At 34.2% G+C, this 16,583-nt stretch overlaps 1 protein-coding gene and 1 non-coding gene across 4 annotated transcripts in view; both read right to left on the bottom strand.

Annotated features, from left to right (window-relative positions):
• Slc30a9 (solute carrier family 30 member 9) overlaps positions 1–16,583 on the bottom strand; it is a 76,407-nt gene that overhangs the window by 42,798 nt on the left and 17,026 nt on the right. For 2 of the 3 annotated variants that reach the window (XR_002396704.2, XM_004849796.4), the window contains exons 3-7: positions 15,349–15,408; positions 11,944–12,043; positions 10,008–10,100; positions 9,447–9,529; positions 2,271–2,329 (exon numbers count right to left, since the gene is read on the bottom strand). Coding sequence is in view for 2 of the 3 variants with exons in the window: in XM_004849796.4 (XP_004849853.1) it covers positions 2,271–2,329; positions 9,447–9,529; positions 10,008–10,100; positions 11,944–12,043; positions 15,349–15,408 (395 nt within the window). In the remaining variant the exon portion in view is untranslated. The remainder of the gene's footprint in view (positions 1–2,270; positions 2,330–9,446; positions 9,530–10,007; positions 10,101–11,943; positions 12,044–15,348; positions 15,409–16,583) is intronic. The other variant, XM_013073992.3, reaches the window with a different exon arrangement.
• Positions 6,022–6,138, bottom strand: LOC147825125 (U11 spliceosomal RNA). Its single transcript, XR_015441417.1, has one exon. It is a non-coding gene; the product is annotated as a U11 spliceosomal RNA (small nuclear RNA).

Here is a 16,583-nt window from a genome sequence, read left to right as displayed (position 1 = left end):
GTCTGCTGGAAGACAGAATAGGTAGAACTCTTGAAGACAAAAACGCTGGTGATTACTAAAACTGGATATTCCTGTATGCTTTATATTTCTGTATACATGTGAAAATTTTCACAAGTTTCTTTCATATTGGCATACATAAAGAAAATTAGGACAGATTTTAGGGAGGACTACCAGAAAAAGCAGCATCAATTACACACAGCACTGTTGGTTCATTTCAAGGTGAGACTATTAGTATATTAAGTGTAGACAAAGATCCTTCAGTGTTCTGAGGGACAATCCTAAGGGAAGATACAAGAAACTAGAATATATTGAAGGGAAAATGTATTAAAAGGAGATTATTGAAGGTTAACTATTCCTCTGAAGACAGAATGCTTTTGGCAGAGTCAAGACATTGTGACTTCATATATCTCACTACTGAAGAGCCTATGACACAGAACACAATGGAAAAAGTGTCTGGTTCAGAAATAAGAAAACGTAAAGCATTTAATTCCAGCAAATGGCACTAGCCCTTGTATATTTTAGAGAAGGAAAGCGACCACCTTCAGTGTAAAAGTATACCTAAAGTGAACAGAGGAATAGCAGTGGAAAATGAAATACTAATTTTACCCAATTATTACACAGAAGGGAGGGATAACAGAAATTCTATTCAAAACCTGGAATATTCAAAAGCTGTACAAAGTCTTCAAAAGGCCTCTAGTGACAGACTTCAGAAGTTAACAGGCACTTCTAAAAAATCTGAGGATGATTGTCCATGCTTAACAGATGTAAGGATAAGGCGTCACTTCACAAGGGGCAGGGGTCACCGGCCTAAGTTATTCCACAAAAGAGAAGCAGTGGCAGAAGCCTTTATAGCACAAGAGTGGCAATGTAGGCTCACAAGCTATATGAAGGCTCTACCACTGAAGAAAGTTCATACTTTCAGTGCAGCACTGGAATGCCAGAAAGACAGGGCTTAAAGGGGAAACAGAAATAAACAGGCTTTGAATTAAGAAAAGAGGGAAGAAAAGCATATCGAATAAGATTTAATGAAGTTCTCCTTGTTGCCAAATTCTAAACTTTGCAAAAAGAGAACAGTGTCTCAAACGACACTCAGAGAGAGGACAATTAGGTACATATGTAGCCTTTTCCTCAGTTTCGGAATTACCTTCTTGGTATGAGATCTTTCTTGGCTAAGTTTAAATAAAAGGTCAATTCTAGACACAAACTTCTTGGTATCTTGCAGATGTTGGTCACTTGCTATCAGCCATTTTGGTGATGTGGCGGGATTAAAGTCCAAGTGGATTTGGTTCAGGAGAGAAGAGGATATAGGATTATAAAGGCAAACTTTCTCTATCTGTCCCAGCATATTAATTCCTTCTCTTAGGTTACACAGCATAGTATTTTGGCACATGTGTAGATAAGTCATTAAATTTGGTGATGAGAAAAAGGAGTACTTTTATCAAATTACAGGATGTTCTTTGATTTATGATGGGGCTAGGGCCTGATAAACTCACAAAAAGTTTAAAATATCATTAAGTCAAAAATATGATTAGAATACCTAATCTACTGAACATCACAGCTAGGCCTAGCTTACCTTAAATGTATTCAGAATATTTTTATCAGTTGGACAAAATTATCTAAGCCTATTTTATAATGAAGTGTTGAATATCTCACTTAATACTACACTGAAAAAGCAATGGTCAATGTACCATCATAAAGTCAATAAACTGTAAATCCAATTTCAAGCCAGAGATCATTGATACATTTATTTTTTTCAATAGAAGAGGAGATATAAGGTCAACAACTAAAGAGTAAAGAGTGAGAGAGTATGAAGTTTGAGAAGAGAAGTATATACAATAGTTATTCCACATAGTGGGAAGGTAAGACTGTCAAATGACACTCAGTGTACACTGATTTTGCACAAAGAATAAAGGAAGAACAATCAAACTGGCTGGGTAATTTTCTCCTCCAAAGGCTGAACTTCTGGAGCAAAAGTCTGAAGGTTAGGAGTAGGAGAGAAGACAAAAGAAAGTAAGAGTGTATGTGAGAGATAGAAATCTTAAAACTTAAGAAAATAGTCATTTTTGTCTATATCTACATGCTTAAAAATGTTAAATTTAAAATTTTTTTTTAATTTCAAGAAAGTCAGAAAAAAATTGATAGTAAATCAGTATATTACAATGTACTCAGTAAAATCTTGCATTATTATCACAAACATGTTAGAATTATGCTATGGACTGGTATTAGGATTTTGCTGTGCAACATAGACTCTATTAGAAAGATATCCTTACCTTGGTGTTTCCCAAGAAATCTCTATATTCTCTCAATATTTTTTGGTTTCTAAACAGCCCTATAAGAATTAGAAAATAAAGTTAAGTCAACATATTCTTCAGTTTAGATTAACACAACTATTCTCTTTATGTAAAATATACTTTACTAGCTACTAGCAAAAATATCAAGTTATAAGAAATTGAGATTTACAACCTGATTAAAAACTGGGTGAAAAGGGCTGGGGATTTAGCTCAGTGGTTCTGGCGCCTGCCTCACAAGTGCAAGGTCCCGAGTTCAATCCCCAGTACCAAAAAAATAAACCACACACAAAAATTGGGTAAAAAATGTCAGTAGACATTTCTCCAAAGATGTATGCAAACAGCCAATAGTATATAAAAGATAGTGAGGGGCCAGGGATTTAGCTCAGTGGTTTCATCACCTGCCCCAAAAGTGCAAGGACCTGAGTTTGATCCCCAGTACCAAAAACAAAAAAAAAAGAAAGAAAGATAGTGAATATCACTGATCATCAGAAAAACACAAATGAAAACCACAATGAGATATTATCTCATATTCATTAAGAAGGCAGGGGAAGGAAGGGGAAGAGTTGGAGTAAGCAAACCAAAAAATAACAAGTACAGGCAAGAACAAGAAACTGGAGCCCTTATATATTATTGGTAGGAATGTAAAACAGTGAAACTGTTCTGGAAAACATAAAATTTCCTCAAAAAATTAAAAATAAAATTATCATATAATCCAGCAATCCCACATCCAAAAGAATATTAAGTAGGGCCTCAAAAAGTTATTTGCACACCTATGTTCAAAACGGTATACTACTCACAGCTGTCCAAAGGAGAAGCAACCCATCTATTCATGGATGGATGAATGGATCAAGAATATGTGGCATATACATACATACAGTGGGTTATTAGCTAGTGTTAAAAAAGGAAGTAAATGTCACATGCTACAAAATGAATGAACTTTAAGAACATTATGCAAAGTGAAATAAACCAGCCACAAAAGGGCAAAATACTATATTTTCCATTTATGTGAGGTATCCAGTCAAATTCATAAACACAGAAAGTAGAATGATGGCTGTCAGGGGGTTGGGGAGAGTTTATGGGGTAGTTGTTTAATGAGTGCAGAGTTTCAGTTTTGCAAGATAAAAAGTTCTGGAGATATTTCAAAACAGTGTAAACATATTCAATATATTCTTCTGAACTGGACATTTAAGAAGAGTTAAGGTGATAACTTTTATGTTATGTGGTGTTTATTAACCACAATAAAAAAAAGGGAGGTTATGAAGTCTCTGAATTTGCAATAAGATGAAGGCAGTTTGATAAGGATCTCAATATTACTTGAAAAAATGAGTTATTTAAAGCCCAATGTTAAAACAAGTTCTTCAATTTTATCTCAACATTTAAAAATTCAAAAAAAAGGCCAGGGATTTAGCTCAGTGGTTCCACTGCCTGCCTCCCAAGTCCAAGGTCCTGAGTTCCCCAGTACCCCCAAAATAAATAAATAATTAAAGAAAAAATATTCTTGTATTATTGTATTTTCTCAATGTTTTGTATTTTATATCCTTGAACACATATAGGCTATTCATGGTATTATTTTAATAGCAAAAAGCAAGAAATAACCTATGAGAGATAATACATCTAAAAAGAAAATATGTAAAAGATGTCTATTGCTATGGGATACTCTCCAGGACATATTCTCAAGTTAAAAAAGCAAAAGCATTAAAATGTATAGTATGCTTTAGATGTGTGTGTGTGGGAGAGGGATAGGTTTAATACGAATATATATTTTTTATTTTAAAAAATGAAATTAACCAAAAATTAATTTTTAAAAGTTATTTATACAACAGGAAGATGGACAGGACAGGGATAAAGCATGATTTCTCCAAAATATTTTTTTTGTAGATTTGACTCAATCAAATAAATGTTTTGCACAATTATAGAAAAAAATTATTTTAAAACCAAAATAAAGTAAGTCATCATAACTACACATCTGTTTGATAGCATATGCATGTAGAGAGAAAGTTCAAGTGACGTTAAAACCCAGAAATTGAACTACACATCCCTAGTGGGTCATATACTTTTTTTTCTTTTTAGGGATTGAACTCAGGAACTTGTGCTCGCAAAGCAGATGCTGAGCCACTGAGCTAAATCCCTGGCCCCTCCTAGTGGGTTATATACTAATGACAAAAAGAAATGCTAAGAAATCTTAAATTGCCAAGATATAAATATTAATACTATTACTTTGAAACTATATTGTATTGTCTATGTGTATACAGGTTATAGAAAATATATAATTTGTGTTAATAAATTGAGAAATAGAATTCACAGGGCTAGTACCAAAAAAAAATTTTTTAAAGAAAGATACAAGAGAAAAGATATACCAACCAAAAGAAAAAATACAAGTACATTTGTCGGTACAGCTTACACATTTTCTCTTTCAAACAAAAAAACCTAGTGCTGTTCACTGAGAAAACCTAAATATATTCCAACCTATTGAGTATCTCTACTGCCTAAGTTTTATTTTCCAATAAATAAAAAACTTCAATTTTACTCTCCAATAAATGGCAAAGTAGCTTCTCTTAGAAATGGGTGATTCCCAACCTATAGCAGGAAATATGCAAGATGAGCCTAAAATATCTTATTGTACCTGAAAGTGAGGATGCCACGGTACAAGAGTCATGACAAAAGGACTCACAGCCAACCTGAGGCATTTCCACTGGCCAACAACAGGACAGTCTAAGCACCATTACTCTGTCTTTGTTTTTCTTTGTGTGTCTGCTTTTTCCTTCCTCTCCTTCCAATCCCACTGTTCCCCTTCTTGACAATAAACTCCCACACTTTTCAGAAACTTCCTCTACCTCTTTTCTTCTGGTATTATTGATCATAACTGTTTCAAAATTTCTTCTTAGAAATCCTGCCAGCTTATGCTGGGGAGGAAATGTGGTCATTTTTAAGTCTTTGTCCTCTGCAAAACTCAGAAATATTGTCAAAGAATTCAGAATCATCCTAAATACATGTCAGGACTTCCAGTTTTATATCCTTTCATAACATTACTAGCCAGTCCTTCAAAAGTACAAAAACAAAGTAGACTGGAATACTAATGAAACACTAAATGGGGTTGGCAAACTTTTCTGTTAAGGGCTATAAGCAAACATTTATGCTCTGGAGGCCAAAAGGAAACATAAAGATAGTATTAAGATATTTATATAACAAGACAAAACAAATTTCCACAAAAAATTTTCACAAAATTTAAAATATAATAAAGTGACTATAATTCTTTGTAATACAAGGTCTATTAATAAGATGAAGGGTGAAATAACAGTTTCCTTAACTAGGATTCAAAGTTAGTGTTCCTGGGGCTGGGGATTTAGCTCAGCAGTTCTGCCGCCTGCCTCTCAAACTCGAGGTCCCGACTTCGATCCTCAGTACCAAAAAACCAAAAACCAAAACAAAACAAAGTTAGTGTTCCTGCGGCTGGGTGTGTAGCTCAGCAGAACATATGCTGAACACGTACAAAGCCCTGGGTTCTACTCCCAGCACCACACAAAGAAAAAAAAGTTAGTGTACCCTATCATCAACAAGTGTTAATGATGATCTGAGATTTTACTGTTTCGTATTTGAAATTTTCTCATACACATATCCTATTTCTATGCTAGAACTTGTTTTCTAGCTAGGTCTTATTTTTGGGGAAACATGATAGGTACTGCCAAATTGTAAATAAAATACAATTTTAATTATTAGTACTTTTTAACCAATGAACACTAGCTGCCCAACTACCAAAAAAATTATGCTTTAAAAATCTCTTGGTGTCGAGTCTATACAGAACAAATGAGTTGGCATACATGTGTCACTCACAACAGAAGCCCTTTTTAAAGCATATGACTTTAAATGAGCTTATGCAATGCTTTCAGAACACTTATACTTGTACAATTACCTTCTTTGATACTTCCTTCTTGACATGTCATTCAGTAGAACGATTTTTCCAATTAAAGGTTACATGGAAGCTTCTCATACACAGAATTCAGTAGATTCTTAAATATGAAAATTTCCTCTGTACTTGCAATAAAAACTAAAAAACACTTCTGGAACTACAGGTTGGGCTCAGAAATTTCTTCTATTTAATTTTTAACAGTATAGAAGATGCATAAAATAGACTGACATTACTTATGATTCAAATAAATCTGCTGTGAAGTAACTTTACCACAGAGTAAGTTTCATATTTAAGCACTGTTTTGCCTTGTAATTTTACACTGAATGAATACATTAAGAAATATCAAGACTGCAGCAAAAGGTAATTTTCAAAGCCATTCAGTGTTTGATACTAGTGGTTGATGGGTGAATTTTCTTATTCAGAAAATTTCAATCTTGAATTTTTAAATCCAGAGCTCAAAAAATTTCAGCTAATCTACTAAACCACTGACATGCTGTGTAGAAGGATAAGTCAGAATAATAAGCTTCTATTTCCAACATAAAGTTCACAGAATAGTGACAATGATTAAGACTATAAAAGTGAATTAAATTCACTGTTGACAACTGCTGGTTAAATTACAAATGTCAGATTTAGATATTTTCTGTAAAGTAACTAATGATAACTAATATTTTATGCAAAGTATCTACTGATAAATAGGCTTTAAACATCTTTATATTCTCACAACTTTGTAGTTGTCTAACGCTTTTTCTGCTTCACACGTGTTTTTACTAATATTAACTGTATACATCTTAGGAGATTCTACTTCAGGTTTACTAAATTAGTATTCTCACATCTTCTTGGAAAATATTATTGCCTGTAGTCCCGGAAAATATTATTGCCTGTAGTCCCACACAGACTGTCACTAAACGATTCTTCAGCTGCACTTAACTTAACATTGACTCCTCAAGTAACAAAGCTTAAGTACCTGCAACATCTGTCAACTTACCAGGAGCCAAAAAAAAAAAAAACACTCAAAATAATTTACTTGGTTCATTTTAAATAAACTACTGATGTTGCGCCCAATGTCTCAACTCTTCAACCGGTCTCCTCTAAAGACTGCCAGTCTTAGCCACATTTCCTCAAAAAGTCTACTTAAGCATGATTTAATTAACCCACCATTGAAAACAGCTTTCCTTGCTTGGCAAACAAATGAGCCTCTATCTATCTATCTATCTATCTACTTACCTATCTATCTATCTGTCTATCATCTTGCTACCATATATGTAGTCTAGGCCAGTTTTGAACATACTATGTAGTCCAGGCTGACCAGGGCTCACAATTCTTTGCCTCAGGCTCCCAAGTGCTGGGATTACAAGGCATGTTCCACCATGCCTCACTTTAGCTTTTTATCTTTGGGAAAAATTCTACTACAGTGATATTTCACTTTAAATACTTTAACTTTTCTGGCACACTGAGCAACAGGACAAAGTGACAGGAATACCAGATAGTCTCTGATGGAATTCCTCATCTCTGATGTTGGTAGCAGTACGTAAATAAATGAGCATGGCTATGTTTCAAAATTTTTTTTATATGTAGACTAAAATTTAAATTCCATGTGTTATGTCTGGGGTTTTTTTGGTCAATCATTAAAAATATAAAAACCATTCTTGGCATGTAGATTACACAAACCAGGCAGCAGGCCATAGTTTTCCAAGTTGACCTATTGAAAACAAATTCCACAGCATCAATAAGTTTATTAAGAACCAAGGACACAGGTTGTTACTAGCTATCCAGAAAGACTCCTCTTATTAAAATTAACTAGACTAAGATTCAAAAACTATAAACAAAAACACAGAATGTAAAAGTAATTTTAGAACTGAAGTTGCATTCTGAGAAACCGTAAATTAAGATGGAAGGAAGAAATATTTATCACTAAAATTACACAATTAAGAAATAAGGGCTTTCAATAATCAAATAAGCCAAAATTTATTAACTTCTCAAATCCTAAGCATGTCTAGCTCCTTTCTAATAACTGATAAAAATTACTGTCCTTATTATAAGGAATATGAACACAACAGAATATCCTACCAAACTGAAAAAGGAAATCACAGATATGATACTCTTCTGGGAAACCCAAGGATGCTCAGTCACATCTGTTAATCATTAACAGATAAAAATACAGTAAACTTGATTACCAAAGAAAAATGTGTGTACATTCTCCATAAACATAAGCACCCTCATCTCCACTGAAGGCCTACCTACATAAGTTCCCCAGGGTAAGAGAACTTTAACTGCAATGAAAGTACCTATTTCCCTTGTAGAATATGCCCTATTAAAACATCTGATTATATTCCATGCTAGCACCAGTATCACCTATAAACTGAATAACTAAACAGTATATCAAAATTTTTAAGGCTACTTGACCCCAATAGGTACTTCATCTATTGAAAGTATTTCACTTTCGTGAATGTAAGTGCCACCCTCTTTAGCATTATCTATGTATCATCAATAATTGTTCGCTCCTTCTGAGAGGCCAAAACTCATTAAAACTAGGATTCACTGACTCCTACATACTTTTCAAAATAAACACACTATTTAAAGGACTTGGATTTTGTAAGGAAATCTATATTTATTCAATACATAGATAAGGGAAGATTATAAATTCTAGGCCACAAAAATCTCAAAATATATTCGTTATTAATCCTAACTGGTCTGGCTGAAACAACATATAAGAGCTTTCAATTTTTCAAGAAAAGGAAGCAGCAGCAGGTCATTCACTTTCTTTGCCAGAAATAAAACTATAGGAAACATCTTAGACTTTCAAATGCAGGACAAATGAGAGGACTATTAAGACTGACATGTGGGCCAAGGATGTTTTAGCTCAGTGGTACTGTGCCTGCCTTGCAAGCACAAGATCCTGACTTTGATTCCCAGTACCAAAAATAAAAGGACAGGAAGAGCCCATTCTGCAAGAAACTACTTCTATTCTATAACAAGTACAATCTTTAAATCACATCCTACGTCTTGGTAGTTGTATGTCTTACAGAAACCACAAACTATGGCTTCGCTTCTTCTCACATTCAAAAAGCTATCAAAAAAAAAATCAAAAATGTAGATCTTATCTTTTATCAAATAATTAAATCCCAAAATGGAAACTGGTAGTTGCTAGAACCAACACGGCCAAAGCCCTGAGGCATGCAAGCACAGCGTACAGTTATTGCAGGCACTGTTCTTATCCGCAAGTTACTTTTTAACTTGAACATACTTACGTTCTCTGTATTCTATTTCTGCCTCCTTACGTAGCTTTTTCTCTCTAGCAAGAGCTTCAGGGCTTCCCCAAACTTCCAAAGATCTGTGCATACACATATACCACCAATGAACAATTTTAATGACTTTATAGTAATTATATTTAAATCTAAACGATCTATTATAACTCAACAGAATCTTATAAAAAAGCACAAGGTCTTTCTTACAGAGATATATAAAGCACTAAAGGAATTTCACTAAAGTAAATATAAACAGTAAGTAAAAATTTTCTCGTAAGTTATAGCATATATTTAATTAGTACAATTAGTATATAGATAAATTTGTTACTATTACAAATTTGCAGATACAAAAATATTGTCTTTAAATTATGTCATTTTAAGAATTCTTAATCAGGGGCAGGGGATTTGGCTTAGTGGTTTCATCGTCTGCTGTACAAGTGCAAGGACCCAAGTTCAATCCCTGGTACCAAAAAAAAAAAAAAGAATTCTTAATCTGTCTCGAATGTCTTTTTATTAATCTCAAATTTAGCTTGTAGTTTTTCTCTAAAAGAACTATGTTCTTACTTTGCCTCCACGTCTGATCTCAAATATACAGTAAAGGACTCAGTATCTTCGTGGGGACTGCGTCGTCTGATTTTTCGAAGCTGTTCCAGATCACTGAAGAAAAAAAGCATGTTGCATTTATTCAAAGTACATACAGTTTATCAATTGAAAGAATTATTAAGGGCAGGTAAAAACAACTCATCTTCATTTTAAAAGAATATACCTATACAGCTTTTAAAGATCAGTTTAAAGATGGCATTTCTGTATATGAAAATGGCATAGAGACAGTGAAAAAAGAATTATTCTTTTTTTTTTTTTTTTTTTTGAAACAGGGTCTTGGTGTGTAATCCAGGCTGGTCTTGAACTCACTATGTAGCCCAGGCTGGCCTTGAACTCGCGGCAATCTTCCTGCCACAAGAATTCTTCTTGATGCTCAACAATGTAATGCTGTGTGCATTCAACTCCCTCATCAGTGCTTGTATTTTTATCTGCTAAAGGCAAACCACCACTATCTTTAATACATGAAAAAAAAAAAGGCTTAAGTGAAACACTATAAATTGGAATATCATCTTCATAGAAAAGGATTTAAATTAAAAAATTTACAAGTCATTTGTTCATATCTAGATGTATATCAAGTCATAAAGGTTGTATGTCAATTAGACTGTACTTTTTTTTTTCTCCAAATTCTAAAAGAATGGGCTGGAGGTTTAGCTCAGTGGTGCCAGTGCCCGCCTGGCAAGCATATGGTCCTGAGTTCAATGCCCGGTTCCACAAAAAAAAAAAAAAAAAAAAGGTATCTAAATTCTAAAAGGTTTATATATTCATCAGGTCACTGTTAGTTAAACATTTGTATCTTCCTAATGGAATTTTTTTTTTTTGGTACCAGGCATCGAACTTGGGACCTTGCGCTTGCAAGACAGGTGGCGGAACCACTGAGCCACCTAATGGAATTTTTAACAGCCATGAAGAGACCTATAAATAAAAATTAGTGACAATGGAATGACATTAAGTTCTATAAATTAAATCTAGATTTTAAAAAATCACCAGCCATTACATATTACTAAAAAAGTTTGGGCCAGATACTAAAAGATATATATTCTAATTCCCTCCATGTCACTGATTCCTCTCTACATGAGCTAGGTCAAATCATTAACATGTTTTATTGTTTTTTCCTGGCCTATAACGTGGAAACAGCAGTCATGCAACTATAGGAATATTTATTTCTTGGACTATGAGGGAAGAGGGAAAAAAACATAGATTATATGGTTTCTCTTAAATGGATCAGAAAGGATGAAGAAAAGTTTTAAATCTGTGACAAACACAATTACAATAGATCTCTATGATTATGAGAAAATTAACAACAAAAGATATCAGAAAAAGGAAAATTTAGTTATACTTAACAGAAAACACAATTACAAGTATGATCATTAAATATAACTTACGAAAAACAACAACAGCAAAATGTATAACGTCAAACACAGAAATAACTTTACTATGTACCACATGTAACTATAATAGCAGAACTCCTAAGAATTCTGTGTGATAGAGAGGATTTTTTTTAAATTTATTTTGTGGATTTAAAAAGCTGAAAAAGACTGAAATTGTTCATGCTTGAGCAGAATTCAGTTTAATAAGCTAACAATTTTAACACTTTTGATTGAATAAAAACATCTCTCCAATTTAGGAAGAAGGCAGTGGGAAAATGTCTACATATAGATGGTAACAGGTAAGAAACAAATGACTAGGCCCAGGGTATGGTGCTATAATCCCAGTACTTGGGAGGCCAAGGCAGGAGGATTGCCATGAATTCAAGGCCAGCCTGGGCCACACAGTGAGTTCAAGACCAGCCTGAACTACACAGTGAGATCTTTTCTCAAAAAACAACAACAACAACAACAACAAAAACCTAGATTATTTAAATAAGGCATATCACCGCATTTTTTAGAAAGTACTGTACCTGGATTTGAGGCAGAACTCATTTATTGCTCTGACTCCAGTGATGAAATTATTCTGAGTGTATTTTGATCCATACTCCCTTTTCTTAAGAACTGCTTTGACTAAAGCAAAACACAAGAAACACGTAAGTATGCACATGAAAAGTCATATCTGAAAATGAATATATGTTGACATTTAAGTGAGTTCACTTGTGAATTCCACAGGAAGGTGATCTTTCCTCTTGATGTATAAAATGATATTTAAAAAAAAAAAAGCTCTGCTGGGGCATGGTGGCACATTTCCTGTAATCCCAGCACTAGGAGGCTGAGGGAGAAGGATGGATTGCTAAGAACTACATAGTGAGATCCTGTCTCAAAAAAGCCCCCAAAAAACCCAAGTGCAGAACAGGATGGAACTTCATTTATAGCCATCTAGCTTTTATCTGCATAAACTCACCTATAACTAATGCTAAAATGACCAACTTTTGTCTAACGAACACCTTGTGTGGTAGTACTCTTTAAATCATTAAAATAATTTAAATTACTTAGGACCTAAATGAAAACAAAGTTTCAATAAAAAATTACAGGTTTAGTTCTAGGATTACAGAAGGCTGAGCAGCAAGCTTGGGGGATCGGGGTCATCGAGTATTCCCTCAACTGGAAAGTCCTTCCCTAGTCTCAGTTCCTGTCTCGAGGCCCCACCTGCCACCTACAGCGGGGTATTTGCACCCAGCACATGGACCTCTACCAGTACGCCTCCCCACCGGATGCCCTGTGCTGGATGCCGAAGACTTGGAAGCGGACAGGCCCACCCTCTCGAGATGGGCCTTCCCAAAGGGCAGAGGGGCCTGGGTCCCGAGGGGACAAGGGACCTGGATTGCCCCCACCCCGCTGAGGGAGTCCCTTCCCCCCAGGCTTGTATATAGACTATAAATATACAAGGGGGAAAGGGGCAGGTGGGGAGGGGTGGTGGGGCTTGAGGCACATTTCCACTCCTCCCCCGCCCCCCTGGGTCTCCTATCCCTGGGGTCGTTTGTTTAAAAAAAGTAGTAAAATAATTTTTTAAAAATTACAGGCTAATTCAGTTTTTCTCAAAGGTGAGGTGAAACCAGCATTTTATTAAAAAGTCAAAAGAGAAAGCAATCAAAGAAATTAAGAATAAATATTTTTTGTGAAAATTTTTGATTCAGTTATATATAATAATCTATACTTTCTGGGTCGTTAACTAGTATTTTTTGTGGATTACAGTCAAAAAAGTTTAAAGCCACTGGACTATTTCATGTAATATAACAAAACTGAAGTTAACTAAGAAATTTTATCAATCAAAAAATTTCACAAAGCTTACAGGTTATAAATAAATATGGCCTTCTAATAAATTATTTTCCTATTTTTAAGTTTCAAACTATTCATAAGGGTCTGGGAATATAGCCCAGTGGTAGACTGGTCTAGGATGTGCAAGGCCCAGGTTTAATACCTAACACTAGGAAAAAAAAAATCTTGGCTCATGCCTATAATCCCAGCTACTCAGGTGGATGAGGCAGGAAGATCATAAGTTTCAGGCCAGTCAATTTCACAAGACTCTGTCTCAAAATAAAAAATAAAAAGGGCTGAGGATATAAGTCAGTGGTACAGCATCCCTGGGTATACATAAAATAAAACCAAAAAACAAAAAACCAAAAAACAACCAAAGAAACAAAACCACATTTGCTCATAAAAAATAAAGACTGGCACGTTAGACATGATGGCACACACCTGATATCCCAACCTTCTGGGAGACTGAGGCAGGAGGGTTACAAGTTTGAACCTAGCCTGGGCAATTTAGTGACTTAGTGAGACTCTGTCTCAAAATTTTAAAATTGCTGGGGCGATAGCTCAGTACAAAGGCTCTAGGTTCAATTCCTAGTCCAAAAAAAGAAAAGAAAAGAAAAAAAGACTGAGGACTGGGAATGTAGTACATAGGCCCTGGGTTCAATTGCTAGTACCACCAAAACCAAAAAAGGTAGGCTGAAGATGCCTAGGCGTCAGTCAAGGTACACACCTGTAATCTCAGCACTGGGAAACTGAGGCAAAAGGACTGCAGACAGTTTGAAACCAGCCTGGGCTACATAGTGAGACCTTATTTTAAAAAAAAAAAAAGTAAGGACTGCCAGAGACACCAATAACAAGGTACCAAATTGGCATTATTTACAGTCTGTGAGTTATAAATTACACACTGTTCAATGTTAATAAATCATTATGATGTGAGGCTTTTGGTCATGTGATATAGACAAGCACACATCTGAAGAATAAGAGCAAAACAACAAAAACTGTGTTTGGTTTCAAATTGGCATTTACTTCATGTTCTATGTTCCTATATGTTAATTCCTAGTTTTGTTTTACTTCCAAGTTAAAAGAACAAAATTAAGCCTAAAACTATCTATCATTTTAGTGGATAAAAATAATCCTTTAATAACATATTAGCTACAAAAATAAGATGTACATATACACTCAATTAGAATATTTCAAAAATAAAGTTCAATATAAAAACCAAAGCCTTATCTGAGAAAAGTATATGGCAGTTCAGATTTCTTTTAGCATGATTTCAGGTCCCTAGGCTGCCTTACTCCAGTAACCTAAAACCCAAAATCCAGGTGAGCTCTTCTAGAACTAAGAGAATTACATCTTCTTTTAAAAGATTAGTTATTTAAAAATAAAATAAAATAGTTAATATTTTTTCCTTCAAAATAGCTAGAAATTTCTGTTTGCCTATCCTGGCCCAGATTATTGATGATGATTATGATGGTGTTAACTGTTATCCCAATATCCATTATTCTTAATTGTGACTATCTGCTATCCTAAATATCTAGGATATCTGCTATCCAGGATAGCCAGTTATCCTAGAAAACAGGCCTCATTTTTAGTACAATCTTACAGGGGAGACAACCAAGACTCAGCTCAAATACACAGCCCAAGGCCAGACAGATGGTAAGCTCAGGAGCCACAAATTGCATCAGTTTTGTACGACACCAAAGCCACCGTGCTTCTAGCCACATACAGTTGCTGTCTCCACAAAAAAGCTGTTTTGCAGATGAGAATAACAGCATGTTACATAGAACAGAGCTGCAAACAGAAATTACTTCAGTATTCAATTATTCCTTTAAAAAAATCAGACAAAAAAAAATATATATATATCAGATTACTATTCTAAAATTGATAAGGCAATAGTTTCGCTTCTTTAGGCTTTTAAAATAGTTATGACCAAAATGCAAAATAAACTTCAGTAGAAAAAGAGCTTATAAACAATAAATTCTTATGGACAGTCTATTTAAATAAAAGCAAAATAGCACTGTATCTTTAGAATGTAACTATAAAGACATCCATACTAACAAATCTTATATATTTAATTCAAAATACTAGTATAATAAAAAAATAGAACAAAATATATTTACCCCTTACTTGGAGAGGTTCTTGCTTTAGCGGAGCTTTGAGTTCTGCACCTATGTTTTCTGCTGTAAAGTTTATTAAAACAAATTTACATTAAGGGCTGCTTTCATACTAACCCATGAGCTTAATTAATATTAGCCAATTTAATCTATAACTGTATAAAAAAGATAATATATCACAGTTCATGTTGGATTTATCCTGTGAGTGTAAGAGTAGTTAAACATTACAAGAGCAATTTATTCCCCTGACTAACAGATTAAAGGAGAAAAACTACAGAATCATTTCAGGAGCTATAGAGAAAAACCATTTAATAAAATAAAACAGCCATGCAAATGTCAAACCCTTTCAAAAACTTAGGACACAAAGGGATTTCTTCAAAGGATAAAACAAATCTGTAATAAATATTGTATTCAAGTTTAGGTGGATTTCTGCACAGGAAAAAACAAAACAGGATATACAAAATTCTTCCACTTAAGACTGTCTTAGAGATACTACTCAGTGAAAAAAGGATGACTAATAAATGGTTTGAGACAACTGTACAATCCTCCATCCACAATAAATAAATATCGTTGCAGGGGTCGGGGATTTAGCTCAGTGGTGCCATTGCCTGTCTCTCAAGCTCAAGGTCCTGAATTCAATCCCTGGAATAAATAAATAAATAGAGTTGCAGTTCTTATTGCTTAATCACAATAAATAGATAAAATCTAAATATAGATAAAAGGAAATGAAAAGAATCAAGATGTGATAACGTACATGTACCAATTCCCAATTCCCCATGATGAATTTTGTATCATTTTGTATCACAAACATATGTTAATAAAAAAGGGGAAAAAACAACAAAACTAAAGAAACTCAATTCTACCTCCTAAAATAAATTTCCACCTACAATAAATTTCAGATAGATTAATTACTTAATCTATATGTATATGCCTCATAATAGACAATACAAAATATTTTCATGGTCAAGAAAGGTTTTTAAAAAATTATGCTATATTAAAATTCAGAATATTTGTTTATCAGAAAACCCCATGTAAAAAAGAAAGGAAAAAAAAATCTCAAAATGGGAGCTAATTTCAATAAATGGAATCAATAAAGAACTAGTATCAAGAATATATTTTTTTTTAAACAGCCATTTCTTTCTTTTTTTTTTTTTTTGGTACCGGAGATCGAACTCGGGTCCTTGCGTAAGGGCTGGGGATTTAGCTCACTGGTTTCGCCACCTGCTGCGCAAGCGCAAGAA

Source organism: Heterocephalus glaber, unplaced genomic scaffold (genome assembly GCF_053883595.1).
Source record: "Heterocephalus glaber isolate CG9 unplaced genomic scaffold, H.glaber_assembly_v1.0 deba00001509, whole genome shotgun sequence".
In the NCBI taxonomy this organism is placed as follows: domain Eukaryota; kingdom Metazoa; phylum Chordata; class Mammalia; order Rodentia; family Bathyergidae; genus Heterocephalus; species Heterocephalus glaber.
Note: the sequence above shows the minus strand (reverse complement) of the source record. Positions and strands in the feature narration are given on the sequence as shown.